Source organism: Hyaloscypha bicolor (genome assembly GCF_002865645.1).
Source record: "Hyaloscypha bicolor E unplaced genomic scaffold K444scaffold_57, whole genome shotgun sequence".
NCBI classification, from domain to species: Eukaryota; Fungi; Ascomycota; class Leotiomycetes; order Helotiales; family Hyaloscyphaceae; genus Hyaloscypha; species Hyaloscypha bicolor.
The window spans coordinates 1,174,147-1,187,795 of NW_020194559.1; the positions used below are offsets into that span (position 1 = coordinate 1,174,147).

Here is a 13,649-nt window from a genome sequence, read left to right on the forward strand (position 1 = left end):
GGGATCTTCTCCCCCTTCTCATATTGCCCGCCCCCAGCTTCTCAAGACCCTCAAGACCCTCTTTTGACGCAGCACTAAATCTCAGCCACGAAACTCAGTTCAATTCGCTCTTCTGAGCTCCTAAAGTAGATAGCTCCCACCTGTCGCTACCTGACCCTGCTTTCGACACCTCATTATAAGTCCACTCAAGTCCAACGCTGCACATGCCGGGTTCCCTAGCCTCACAAACACGATCGTAAAAAGAACCTAATTTTCAATACAGTAGGGTGCCATAAGTATTCGCACATGGCCCGTGCGGACCCACTGTATTCAACCAACTACAATTCACACTGAGACTTCTAAGAGAAGTGATTGGCTGATGAGCACTGACCCTGTGCGAATACTTATGGCACCCTACTGTATTTCGCTGCGCCTCCTCCCTTCCTCCATCGTATCCGAATCATTGGATAGCATCGATACGGCGTTACATTGGCATCGTGCAGTCAGCCACAAATGTCTTAAACGGGCCAACCCGAAACAAGCACAACTGATTTGTTTAAATGAGCTTGAGCTTCCCCGGAAAAACTGCCTTCATTGCGAAGTACGACAGTCATGGTTTCGCTTTCAATATGGCAGCTGGTGCGGGCTGTACTTCTCTCAACGGCGCTCACATCGGCAGCAGAGATCACCTCTGACACCCACTTCTATGGCCAATCTCCACCTGTCTACCCTTCGCGTAAGGCTACGAGCCTTCAACTTAAATAATTCATTTTCTAACAGCTCTCAGCTCCCATGACAGGGACCCCATCATGGGCAGCCGCGAACGCGAAAGCAGTTGCCCTCGTCTCCCAGATGACCCTCGAAGAGAAAGCGAACATCACGGTAGGCTACACGCCCCGGACGGGCTGTTCAGGCGAGACAGGCACTGTTCCCCGACTCAATTGGCCTGGCGTGTGTATATCAGATGCCGGGAATGGCCTAAGAAACACGGATTTCGTGAATGGCTGGCCGAGCGGGATACATGTAGGCGCGTCATGGAACCGGAATCTGGCGTACCAGAGAGCGTTGCATATGGGAGGGGAGTTCAAGACGAAAGGTGTACATGTTGCGTTAGGCCCGGTTGTTGGGCCGCTTGGACGGGTGGCACAAGGTGGTAGGAATTGGGAGGGGTTTAGCAATGATCGTGAGTCTCCTTGTTAGATTTGGAGGAAGATTCTCATTGAGGCAGCATATCTGTGTGGTACTCTTGCTGGGGAAACTGTCCGAGGCATGCAGGAAGCTGGTGTGACGGCTGCGACCAAACATTATATCGCCAACGAACAAGAGACGAACCGGAACCCATTTGGTGATGTCGAGGCTTTTTCAGCTAACATTGACGACAAGACTCTGCACGAGTTGTATTTGTGGCCGTTTGCGAATGCGGTCCATGCTGGAGCTGGGTCGATCATGTGCTCCTACAACCGAGTTAACAATTCCTATTCCTGTCAGAACAGCAAGTTGCTGAATGGCATTTTGAAGACGGAGCTGGGATTTGAAGGCTTTGTGGTTAGTGATTGGGGAGCACAGCGTAAGTATTTTGATGCAGAAACGAGGGCTGTACTAACCCATATCAGACACCGGATTATCCTCAGCAACAGCTGGCCTGGATGTCGCGATGCCGAGCTCTAGCTTCTGGGGAGTAGATGGAGGATACTTGACGCAAGCAGTCAAGAACGGCAGTCTTGCGGAGTCCAGAGTGACAGATATGGCCACTCGACTGGTGGCAAGCTGGTATCAAATGGGTCAAGACGTAGGCTTCCCCGCCAGAGGCGTTGGAATGCCTTCTATATTCTACACGCCTCATCCACCCGTCTACGCTCGGGATCCATCATCTAAACAGTTCCTCATCGACGGAGCCCTCGAAGGTCACGTGCTAGTCAAGAACGTGAACAACGCCTTGCCCTTGAAGAAACCGAAGCTCCTCAGTATCTACGGATACGACGCACCCAGCCCTCTCGAGATGAATGTTGGAGGATTAAACGATTTCATAGGTGGAACTTGGGTGTATGGCTACGAGTCTGTTCTGGGCTACATACCTTTCATCTCTGGCACTGCACCGCCTCAGATAGCATTCAACGGAACGATCATCAGTGGAGGAGGAAGTGGTGCAAATTCTCCAGCGTATATTTCGGCTCCGTTCGATGCGATTAAAGAGCAAGCATACCAGGATGACACCAGTTTGTTCTGGGATTTCATGAATGTGGATCCGACGGTTGATACCAATACTGATGCCTGCCTTGTATTCATCAATGCTTTTGCTACTGAGGCGGATGATCGGGCTGGTCTGCATGGTGAGTGCCCCCGTCCCTCCCTCCGTTATCCTTCACTGACAATATTCAGACGACTACTCCGATGCCCTTATTAAAAACGTGGCATCGAAATGCAACAACACAATCGTGACTATCCACAACGCTGGCATACGCCTCGTCGACCAATGGATCGAGCATCCCAACATCACAGCCGTCATCTTCGCTCACCTGCCCGGCCAAGACTCCGGGCGAGCGCTCATTCAACTCATGTACGGACAACAATCATTCTCCGGCAAACTACCCTACACAGTCGCTAAGAATGAGAGCGCCTATACGAATGGCGGCAAACCCAGCCTGCCCGAGGGAGACTACACACTATTTCCGCAAAGCACCTTTTCGGAGGGCGTGTTCATCGACTACAAGTATTTCGATCAGAAGAACATCAAGCCAAGATATGAATTCGGGTTTGGACTTACGTACACTACATTCTCGTACTCCAATCTGGTGATCAAGAAACTCGACGGTGTTAGCACCGCTCCCACTCCTCCTCCCTCCCCAATCATTCCGGGCGGAATCGCCAGTCTCTGGGACGTGGTCGCACAAGTCACTGCCACCATCACGAACACCGGGAATATGACTTGCTCCGAGGTTGCACAACTATATGTCCGCATCCCCGGTGGGCCGTTGAAGCAGTTGAGGGGCTTTAGCAAAGTTGGAGTGCCGGTAGGTGGGACAGTGACGGTCGAGTTCGATTTGATGAGGAGGGATCTGAGTACGTGGGATGTTGCGAGTCAGGGATGGGTGTTGCAAGGTGGGGGGTATGACCTTTGGGTCGGCGCGAGTTCGAGGGATCTGCCGTTGAAGGGGACGTTGATGATATAATGGAGAGGATGGAATGTAATGAGATATGAGACAAGAGGAAAGGCGAAATAGAGGAGAGAGATAACTTAGATAATACTAATGTTTAGATGTAAATACTAATAATTGCAGAACGAGAACTTGGCCGATGAATCCGTTACAACGTGTTGTTCTTTGCTTCTGAGGACCAGCTTGGCTTCTGGCCATTTTGGGCTGAACCCCTCTTCTTGAGTTTATTATGGGTGAAATGACTGCGAATGATCTATTCAGAGAGAATGGTTCAAAAACATAAGACTATGTATGAACCACCAAAATTAAAATACCCGAAACAATGGCATCTCATCTTCAAGTCCTAGCTAGATCCCAGTTGGAAAACCAGCAATCAAAGCGACACTTCACCGTTGAACCTCTCGTCGTCTGACTGCCTCCACGCGTTTAATCCACACCCGCTGACTTGGCCCAAGACTTGGCCCAAGACTTGACCAGTCCGCATCTGCCTTGGACTACCGTGGTTGGCCCCTAAACGCGGCAGGCTGCCCAACGGCTGCCAAGCGGCAGCCAAACGTCACGAAATGATAGGAGAATTGGCCACAACTCAATGAGGCTGTGCATCGACTGCGTGCTTGGCACTCGCGGTACTCGTACATACAGGAGCACTTTGCCAGAGATGACGACGACCAGAGGCGGATGTACCGCGGCTTCCATGCCAGGCAGGGTACGGGTATCTCGATATGCGTAAGCCACTGGCCACCGCTGCATAGTACTTGTATATCAACCCGGAGTTTTTGTCTGAAGAGAAGAGAAGAGAAGAGAAGAGAAGAGAAGAGAAGAGAGGAGTTCGAGAAGGACGACGTTTGAGTTTTGAGCGCAGCACGCACAGGTGCAGCTATTTTAAGTTCGTCCAAACGACAGAGAAAGTGTCCTGTGGTCGGTGGTCCCTGAAAGTATCACCCGCAGACGGCAGAACCACCACGAGGCAGCAGCAGCAGCAGCAGCAGCAGCAGCAGCAACTGCAACCGCAACCGCGACCCGCCAATCTCGCGTCAAACCAAAACTGTCACAGGATAAACGTCAGACTGCGCCGCCTCTGATCCTCAAGATCCTCAACCCAAAATAATCGCGGCGACTTTGCTTTGCAAGCATCCACTTTCTCCTTCATCTCCACCTTCTCCGACCACGTTACTGTTGTTTTGCACTGCGCCGGCACGATGAAGGCAATGAAGAGCATGAACATGAATCGCATGCTGGGTTCGCTGAAGCGCAAACGTAAGGATGCACCCGACCCGCGCGCTCCGGAGAAAAGGGACGCGACGCTGACGATTGACCTTGCAGCGAATTCCAATGGCGACAATGCGTCCGCAGACTCGCAGCTCGACACGCCCGAAGCAAATGCTGCGAGGAGTGTGGTATGTATATCTCTCTCGCAATGAGCATTACGTCCACTTGAAACATGCTGATGCTGCGCAGCGACTGTTCTGCGAGTCTGGAGGCCCGAATGGCTCGGTATGTTCCCATCTCTACAACACAACTACGATGGGCATAAGGGGTGTAAAGGGCAATGCTGATTTGGCGCTTTGGAGCAGGGCGAAGAAGTCCTCTACCTCCCCACGATCGTCGAGTCCTGCGAATCATCCCCAGCCGCCGCAGAGAAAGCAGCCTATGTCATCAGAAAGTACCTCTCGAAAGATAACTCGTCGAAGCCGTACGTGCAGTACAATGGCATAATGCTTATCCGGATCCTGGCCGACAATCCAGGTAAGACGTTTACCAGAAATATGGACGCGAAGTTCGTGCAGACGGTCAAGGGACTTTTGCGGGTGGGAAGGGATCCAAGCGTGAAGCAAATATTGATGGAGACGCTGGATACCTTTCAGCGGACGAAGGCGGAGGATGAGGGACTCGCGCTGCTGAACGAGATGTGGAAGAAGGAGCATGAGAGGATGGTCAAGATCCATGTTTGTCTCTCCCTTCTCTTCCCCTATGCAACCTGTCCGGATCCTGACTGACCATTTGTCTACAGGGCCCAGCAGGACCAAGAGTAATGAACGCCCCTCCTTTCGACCCCAACAGCCAAAACTACTTCTCTCGCAACCACAACTCGCGCTCCCTTCCCCCACCCCACGAGCTCTCCTCCCGCATCGAAGAAGCACGCACCTCTGCGGGTCTCCTCTCCCAAGTCGTGCAATCGACGCCCCCATCCGAGATCCTCTCCAACGAACTGCTCCGCGAATTTGCAGATCGGTGCAAGAGTGCAAGCAGGAGTATCCAAGCATACATGATCGCCGAGAACCCCAGCCCAGACAACGATACGATGGAGACGTTGATTGAGACCAACGAGCAGCTTACCTCCGCGATGAATCAACACCAGCGAGCTATACTGGCTGCGAGGAAGGCTGCAGGCTTAGGAAATGGTTCACCTGGGTTGACGCCGCCAGATAGAACCGACTCTGGATTCCCTGCTCCTCCGGGTCCTCCGCCGAATCGAACACAGTCTGGCTTCGCAGCTCCTCCAGGCCCACCCCCTACGCTGTCGAAACCAACACCTAATCGCAAGCCAGCGCCTCAAATCCCACCTCCTGGCGACTACGCACCAACAGGTCTCGATGACGATAACGAGAATCCGTTTTCAGATTCATCAGAAAAGGCCAAGAAAGTCCCCCCATTCCCAGAAGACAGACCATCGGCAGCGACAGGACAGTTCAATGACAGGTTGGGGATTGAGCCGTATCATCCTGGCTTCAAGGAGACCAAGAGTTACGTGAATAGACAAGATAGCAGCAGGGGGAACATGACGATGCATGCTGCTGCTGAGCTGGAGAGTCCGGTCGAGGAGAGGGCGGCGGGCCCCGCGAGCAGAATTAGTGGGTATGGCGTTAAAGCGGGGAACGAAGCACCGATTTATAGATACTGAGAGGTTCCTGAGAGGGTGGATTGGGGACTTCTTGTGGATATCTTGGGGGAGACTTTCAGGGAAGATTTGGGGAGCTGGCGTTTACCATACGAGCTTTCAAGAGAGGCGGTCTGATGATTTGATGATGAGCGATGATGGAGGATGACGAGTGTCAGTAACATTGTGAAGACATGTATACTTGCAGTTGGACAGCGGCATTTTTGATACCAATTGAACAAACCTTCCTTTTTGTATTTTTCCGTCTTTGTCGCTTTGTCTGCCTGTCTTTCAACCTTCAAGTCGAGAAAGACTCCAGTGAGTACAGAAAATACTGATGCCCCCAGGTTTCAACTCCATCCTTTTTCTTAGACGCGTTATGAAGTGGAGCCGAGGTCAGAACTTGGGAGACAGGCCGTCGACTCTTCAATACGGAAAGCTGGAGAGGCACAGCATCCCAGCAGTCGATAAGGAGATCTCACCTCCCTGTAGCCACGCGAAAGAGATCCATTGCGTGTTCGTTCACTCGATCCCTAATTCGGGCACTTATCCCACGTCCCGCGAAAGCGTATTCCGAACTTCTGAATACGGCAAGCGAAACCCAGTTTGGGACATGCCTTGCATTTTATTAGATTCTGACGTGAGCTGCCAAGTGGATTTTGATGATTGGCCTCCATGGATGGCACCATTGACCCCAATACCCCTTTACGAGCCGATGTTAAATCTTCAGTAATAATTTGTATGAAACACAAACCGGAAGTCATGAGAGGCCGAAGTTGCACCTCGAACCAGTTGTTTGTATCTACAAAAGGAAATCTGAGAATGACCGAAGTGGAATAAGCGACGTTGGTAAATCTGACATACCCTTCTCCACCCGGCGTATTAAGTTGGCCAATCAATTAATAGGAAAGAATTATAATGCTACTGTATTAATATCGCTGTCGCTAGACTTGATTTTCTCCATATTATTAAATTATTTAATAAATTCGTCTAAGATACAATGATTATGCAGTAAAATAGCCCTAATTACTACTCAAAACTTTATGAATCAGGTAAAGCGAGGTTGCGATTTTCAGAGCACGGCGATAGCGACATCAGTTGCCCTGAATACTCTTAAAAATACTACTTTTTAGCTAAGCATATCGCGATCTAATTAATTCAGCGCTTTATCTCCGTTAATTCTAAGGCTTAATTCAACAATCGCATATATTACCCTCGAACTTTCTCAATTCCTTATAAGAAGTTATCTGTTCATTGCGATAGAATGACGGATATCGCGATTTGTAGTGATGTGAATACCTATTACGGGTACCTCGCATTGGATTAATATTGATTGGCCAGCTGAATACGGGCCAGTGGAGAGGGCATGTCAGATCTACTAACAAAACAGCAGGGTATATCAAGCTTTTGGCCCGAAGAAAGCGTTATCTATCGTAGGGCTGGATCGGCTCTCGGTCCCATAATATTACAGTGCTGAACTACTTTAGCCCTGACTGCGGCTGCCGAAGATCATTCTTAGGCTTTTGGTTGGTCGGGTCGAGGGAAATAAACTTCAACGGTAATGTTATTCGAGCAAGGTACGCCTTGCATCACCAGCCGAGTGGTAAAGATGGTAGAACTGCGGTACATGCGCTGCAATGCATGTCGGCCGCAGTCATCTTGTAAATTACCTCTCATTGACAACGTTCTTCTCTTCCATTCAAGATCCACGTTGCGCGATGAGAACTCCGAGAATGGCAGGTCTTTTCTAACCACTATATTGAGTCGCGAAGATGGAAACACTAGAGACAGACGACCTGGTCAAAGGTGACGCTCCCGTGCTTGTAGTTGGGGGTTGCGGGTATATCAGAATCCCATCTAAATGTGGAGCGGACACCAAGGCTGATCCTTCCGCGAGGTAGATTTCTTGGATCACATCTTGTCCTAGCTCTTCTTCATTCTCCCAGCTATTCGTCGGTGTCGATTATAAGCCGCACTATACAGAACAATCGACATGCAGGAGCACTTTACTACGCCGGAGACATCACAAAAGAAAACGATGTCCGATCACTGCTGGATAGAATCCGGCCTCGAGTTATCTTCCACGCTGCATCTCCAAGTCCGAATGCAAACAAGAAGTCCCAGAACCATACAAATATAGTGGGCACTGAAGTCCTGCTGAAATGTGCTGCGGAATCTCCATTCGTGCATGCTCTGGTATACACCAGCTGCGACGAAGCCATCGAAATAGATCTAAGCAACCACCTCCTCACAGAAGAGACAGCAAAACTTCACACAAAAAAGTCAAACGCAACACCGTACCAAAAGTCCAAAGCCCTCGCCGAACAAGCTGTCATCAACGCGAACTCCTGGAGCCTCCGAACCCTCTGTCTCCGTCTGCCTCCCATTTACGGCGGCGGCGATCTCCAAGTCATCCCCTCCCTCCTTGAGATGATGAACCAAGGGAAATCCACCCTCCAAATTGGGCCCAATAAGAAACTCTTCGAGCACGTCTACATCGACAATGCAGTGCACGCGCACCTCCTCGCCGCCAAAGTCCTCCTCCTCAGCCTCGACGAGGGCTTTTCCATCCGCGTCGACGGCGAGACCTTCTTCATCACCGACGGCTGCCCCATGCCCTGGTACGACTTCGCCCGCAAGGTCTGGTACGCGGCGGGCGACCGCACAGAGCCGGAGTGGACCCGCGTTGTCCCGATGCACCTTGCGCTTGCGACAGCGAGTGTTAATGATTGGGTTAGTTGGACGGTCACGCTGGGGAGGCGGAGGCAGAGGTTTACCAGTGAGGGAATGGCAAGGTTGGGGAGGGGTACGCACTTCTCGATTGAGAAAGCGAGGGAGTGGTTGGGGTATGAGCCGCTTGTTCCCGTGGAAGAAGGGATCAGGAGAGCCGTTGAGAAGGCGTTAGAAGGCGCTGATGAGGATAGGTTGGTTTTGAGGCGGAAAATGGCTTCTTGATGTTTCGAGTGGGTTGGCAGTGTTGGTGAGATGATAATATGTCGTGCGACGGCCGAGAAAGGTTGATGAAAGTAGACTGTGCTGTGGAACCTATATTGTATAGGCTTCTCGTCAGTCATGGTAAATAGATTTCAAGCAATAGCTAATTAATCATGATAGATCAATATTCAGTTTGGATAACCTGACTAGCCAAAAAATCTAGTGCACTTATATATCGGAATTAGAAATCGTGTTATGTTATATTTGCGGGCTTGGCTTTAATACCTAATTTCCGGTATTAATATACATCAATACTATACTAGAATTATAAGGTATGTGACGAGTATAAGCACGTGATTGGTAATTTAGCCTGAAATCCATTGGGCCACCAGTCGCTTCTTAGGCATCACTCGTTTTCTCTATTCTCTTCATGCTTCCCTTTAGCCTCATGTCATAGATATGGATAGTTCAAGAGACGTATCCGCCTTATCTCCAGAAAGCTCGAGCAATGGCCTCCAAACTGAAGCACAAATGGACCTGCAACGAGCAGCTCCGGAGGAGTGGGAGCGGAATTGGGCGCCAGAAGCGCGAGAGCCTAAGTGTGCACATTTTAGTAGATTTCTTCCCTCCGCTAACCTCTACTTTAGTTCTCAAATGAAAGACGACACCAAGATCCCACTGCTCTGCTTTGCGTCCAAGGAAGACGAGAAAACGAGTCAAGATCTCTTTCCATGGCGCTGGGAAACCAAGACATCCTGGCGTCCACCAATCGAGACTATCGGCATGCATGAGAAGTTTTAGCGCACTGCAACTGGTCTCAAAAAGCAATTAGAGCAGATACAAAAGTATAGGATCAAGCGAGACAACATCACTGATTGGGCATCGAATCTGCGTTTTCTCACTGGACCGACACCCACTGTGAGGCTTGATAACACTATGAATCCAAAACCTACCAAGCAGATGTGTACTTGTACTTGCTACGCCTGGGAGGAGAGTGCCGAGCGTGGCAAAGAGATTCTGCCAGCATGTTGTTCGTGCGCTAGTGCAGCATCTCCTTTCCTTCTGGACTCCAAAGAATTCCGCCTGGTACAGGAGACACCCAACTGTCATCACTATATTGCGGTTTCGTACCGATGGTGGGTTAGCAATGCCGATTCGGCAGCAGTGGAAGGGGCACAAGACTCTGAAGCCCAGATGGCCGCAGGCCACCTATCCACCGTCATCGATCGTGCAACCAAGTTCTCCCTGCATCATGGCTATCAGCTAGTTTGGATCGACCAGAAGTGTATCATGCAAGATGATATGGCAGATAAAACGATAGGTGTCCAGGCCATGGACCTTGTTTACGAGAACGCGTCTCTATGCTTGGCAGTACTCCAATGCGAGATCACTTCTCAGGAGCAAATAGGCGCCTTAGCGAAGGCTATGGACGTCAGTCTTCACCCAACTCTAAACGAGGAAGAGTGGCGCAAATGGATAGAGTATCTTGACCGCAAGGAGCTTACCGCAATGGCCGAGGTTATTAAAATGATCACTGAGGACGATTATTTCGGCCGAGCCTGGATAGTTCAGGAAAATACAGCCGCGAGTGCCACAATTCTGCTCTTGAGGTGCCATTCCACTTTGATACGTCCGGACTCTATGGGCAGTCTCGACAGAGAAATTCAACTGCCCCTGTGTGAGTTCCGGGTCGCGTGTGCTAAGTTAGCTGGCGCTTTTCAAGACACCATTGAAAAAGCAGTATGGTATTATGAACGAGCGGCAGCACGATATGGTGAAGATGACTGGTTCGATGATAGGCGGAGATCTTCCAGGCATAACAGGGATTTCCGAAGACCACCCTCCATTGAGAAATTCAAAGCGAGTATAGAGCCAGACCAACAGTGGCAGATATACTTCCAGAGCTTTCTGAGCAAAAGCCGGGGGAGCCGCGTGGCACGCAAACATCAAGGACGATATCATTGTTCCGCAGCCGAAGCCGTTGAGTTTCTTTCGACAAAGCATAACTATTAAATTGCTAATCGTCTTGCGATAATTGCTAATCTCTGCAATTACGAGGTCCGTTTGGACGCTCAGAAGCTTAAGGAACTGGGATACGATCTCGCTGTATCTGTGTTCTGCTTGGCACTATTGAATGGAGACCTGTCGTTGGCGAGGCTGCCAGACGGAATACAATACGAGGACCTTGGTGTTGAGCAGTTCTCATGGGATCATATCACGCTCCAGATTGGCCACGGGCAGGATGTTCTTCACCGGACTGTTGATATAGAGATTGGCCCACCAACATTCTCATGGGCTCCCCGCCTGGCGGAAGGCTTCACAGAACGGCCACGCATACGTAAGGACAATAAGCGTTACGCCCTTGAATTTCTTGACTCAAACCCTAGGCTCCATATATATGGGTGGTTGTGGCACCGCTATGAGACCCTTGATTTTTCTGATTTTGCCGAAATATTCAAGAAAAGATTATCGAACAACCCAGCCGACACCAAAAACAGTTCCAGCCTGGATGAAAAATGGGGGATGACTACCGCCAACCAATTAGACTGTTTTTGGGATCTCATTCGGGAACTTCGAAATCGACAACTGAGTACTGTTGCCGAGGCCTTGTGGATTTCACTCTTAATGTTCAACAAAACTGCGGAGCACATATTAGGCATCGCGGAACGAGACACCTCACCGAGTTCCCTAGATCCTAGAGATGATGACAAATTACTGCTTAGCATCCATGATATATCATTGGAAAAATTCAAGAACCTCTTGCTCCTCGGACCCGAGTCAACGCAAGTTGTCTTCACCCCTTATTATTGGATGGTACAGAATATAATTGCAGGCGATGCAATCAATCTCTGGAAATTCAATGACACGCATCTGAGCGATTCCGACGACATGGCACAATCTACATCTGGACCACAATACGCCTTCTTTAACGATTACCACTCGAAGTATCTCTTCACTCCATTCACACAAAGCACTGCACCTAGAATTCCGCCCATGGCCCTCATGGATGAGCAACGACTACTCTCCTGGCCCGTGAGTGTGACTGATGGTTCGGATGATGGATTTGGAGTTTGCATAAAGGTGGATCGTGTTGGTTTTGATAAGGGTAGTCCGTTCAATCCAGTCGTTGGATTTTGGAACGTTAACAGGATTCCTACTAGACCCTACATACTACTATAGGGTTACTCATTAACACATTATCTCACGGATACATTTCATTTAAGCAGTTTGTTTCTCCTTCTTTATTGACCTGTAATTAAAGGAAAATATCATACTCCATTAAAATATCTAATACTAGCTTCTGATTAATAATTGTCAGTTTCGGCCTTGATGGGCCAAAGGGGGGCAAGAAAACTTATTTCTCATCCTCAGCTTCACCGTATCCTTACGATCTTCCTCTACTGGAAGTGGCTGCCCCTCTTCCTTCCTCAGTCTCCTCTTCTCAATTTCCAACTCCGCTTTGAATCGAGCCTTGTCTTCCTCTGCTTCTCTCCTTGATTAATTGTATTGCGACGTTCTTGATTTGTCAGGATATCAAATCCCTCTGCGCTTTTCCGCAATTCGATCTTTACGTCCAGTACCCCAGCCTCTCCATTTTTGCAAACTCCTGTTGCTAATCCTGAAGTGCGTCTTTGGTTCTTGCATAGCCTGGTTGCTTTAATCTTCGCCAATCCTCGTCCCACCCCATTTTTGCCTCGTAGAAGGTTCGGTCGCTCGAGGCATTGAATTGGGCTCGTGTGGCGTATGTCCAAAGCTCTTGCTCTACCCAGTTGCTGGGAGAGGGAGATGGCTTCTCAATAATCCTCCAATGTTTCCCCCTCCAAATTATCTTCTTCTTTGCAATATACCTCCTTATCTTCTCGAATGTAATCCAAAAGCAGTCGAAATAGTGTAGAAACTCTAGCAGGAGGTCTTGTAAATAGATGTATCTGGCCTGTTTGAAAGAGGTAAGTTGAAGTAACGTGAGGAAGAATAAGGATTTTAAGGAAATATACTCTAAGCAATAGCGCAAGAGAGCTCCTGTCGAAAAAGGGTATTTGAAAAAGCTCCCACCTCTGAAAATGGGCCAGTAGACCAACGTAATAAAAATGAAAATAAAAGTCCCGCATTAGCAATGGCAGCAAAATTGGTTTCAGATAGTAATTAACATCTATTATAGTTATACGGATTCTGGCGAGAAAACTAGGAGACGATGAACTATCAGGGAATGGCAGTCGCGGTTTTGGGCCCGGCGCTGTGTTTCCTCGGAGTACCCATGGTTACATTTTGTGCTTTGGTGACAATGATTCAATGTGAAATGTATTTTTAGCCACGGAGGCAGATAACTGAGGTATGCTCAGGACGTATACAGCGTGGACTCCTTTCGCAATCTCGAATCATCTTCAAGGAACAAGAGAGGCCAAATGCTGCCGCAGTCTGCAGAGAGGCACATCTTTGTCGCCGAAATGAAACCCGCTCGCCGAATCTGATTCTTTATCTCCTCAAGATCAACCTAGAAGGCTCGCGTATCCAGCTCTTCAATACAGTAACGTATCACAGGATTTTAAAGGATTCTCAACTTCATCGCGAACCCGAATGTGTCACTTTGTAGTTACTCAGGATTCAGGCAGGATTACCAGTTGGAACGTAGTTGTGGTTAAGAGTGTTAGATGAATGAGCTTTCAAATTCGATCTATTTGAGACGACAAGTTTACTGGCCCGCA

General features: G+C 49.2%; 4 protein-coding genes across 4 annotated transcripts; all 4 read left to right on the forward strand.

Annotated features, from left to right (window-relative positions):
• The first annotated feature begins 520 nt into the window (after nt 1-520).
• On the forward strand, nt 521-3,276 carry K444DRAFT_612309 (glycoside hydrolase family 3 protein). The gene is made up of 5 exons (XM_024880101.1): nt 521-715; nt 767-1,162; nt 1,208-1,546; nt 1,593-2,309; nt 2,359-3,276. Exons 1-5 carry the CDS (start codon nt 592-594, stop codon nt 3,147-3,149), a joined length of 2,367 nt encoding a protein of 788 aa, XP_024737948.1. The 5' UTR covers nt 521-591; the 3' UTR covers nt 3,150-3,276.
• A 681-nt stretch (nt 3,277-3,957) lies between these two features.
• On the forward strand, nt 3,958-6,536 carry K444DRAFT_612311 (uncharacterized protein). The gene is made up of 5 exons (XM_024880102.1): nt 3,958-4,391; nt 4,458-4,531; nt 4,593-4,628; nt 4,709-5,080; nt 5,146-6,536. Exons 1-5 carry the CDS (start codon nt 4,334-4,336, stop codon nt 6,034-6,036), a joined length of 1,431 nt encoding a protein of 476 aa, XP_024737949.1. The 5' UTR covers nt 3,958-4,333; the 3' UTR covers nt 6,037-6,536.
• Nucleotides 6,537-7,739: 1,203 nt separating this feature from the next.
• Nucleotides 7,740-9,059, forward strand: K444DRAFT_588537 (NAD(P)-binding protein). The gene is made up of 2 exons (XM_024878062.1): nt 7,740-7,852; nt 7,914-9,059. Exons 1-2 carry the CDS (start codon nt 7,785-7,787, stop codon nt 8,965-8,967), a joined length of 1,122 nt encoding a protein of 373 aa, XP_024737950.1. The 5' UTR covers nt 7,740-7,784; the 3' UTR covers nt 8,968-9,059.
• Nucleotides 9,060-11,214: 2,155 nt separating this feature from the next.
• On the forward strand, nt 11,215-12,171 carry K444DRAFT_385726 (uncharacterized protein). The gene is made up of 2 exons (XM_024872382.1): nt 11,215-12,052; nt 12,108-12,171. The coding sequence occupies exons 1-2, from the start codon at nt 11,470-11,472 to the stop codon at nt 12,137-12,139; spliced, it is 615 nt and encodes a 204-aa protein (XP_024737951.1). The 5' UTR covers nt 11,215-11,469; the 3' UTR covers nt 12,140-12,171.
• The last annotated feature ends 1,478 nt before the right edge of the window (nt 12,172-13,649 follow it).

Coding starts and splice junctions, on each gene's coding strand:
- K444DRAFT_385726 (XM_024872382.1), top strand. CDS start 11,470: ATGACTACCGCCAACCAATTAGACTGTTTTTGGGATCTCATTCGGGAA. Junction 12,053..12,107: donor TCGTGTTGGTTTTGATAAGG/GTAGTCCGTTCA, acceptor GATTCCTACTAG/ACCCTACATACTACTATAGG.
- K444DRAFT_612311 (XM_024880102.1), top strand. CDS start 4,334: ATGAAGGCAATGAAGAGCATGAACATGAATCGCATGCTGGGTTCGCTG. Junction 4,532..4,592: donor CAAATGCTGCGAGGAGTGTG/GTATGTATATCT, acceptor GATGCTGCGCAG/CGACTGTTCTGCGAGTCTGG. Junction 4,629..4,708: donor CTGGAGGCCCGAATGGCTCG/GTATGTTCCCAT, acceptor GCTTTGGAGCAG/GGCGAAGAAGTCCTCTACCT.
- K444DRAFT_612309 (XM_024880101.1), top strand. CDS start 592: ATGGTTTCGCTTTCAATATGGCAGCTGGTGCGGGCTGTACTTCTCTCA. Junction 716..766: donor TCCACCTGTCTACCCTTCGC/GTAAGGCTACGA, acceptor AACAGCTCTCAG/CTCCCATGACAGGGACCCCA. Junction 1,163..1,207: donor GGAGGGGTTTAGCAATGATC/GTGAGTCTCCTT, acceptor TCATTGAGGCAG/CATATCTGTGTGGTACTCTT.
- K444DRAFT_588537 (XM_024878062.1), top strand. CDS start 7,785: ATGGAAACACTAGAGACAGACGACCTGGTCAAAGGTGACGCTCCCGTG. Junction 7,853..7,913: donor CTTGTAGTTGGGGGTTGCGG/GTATATCAGAAT, acceptor TCCGCGAGGTAG/ATTTCTTGGATCACATCTTG.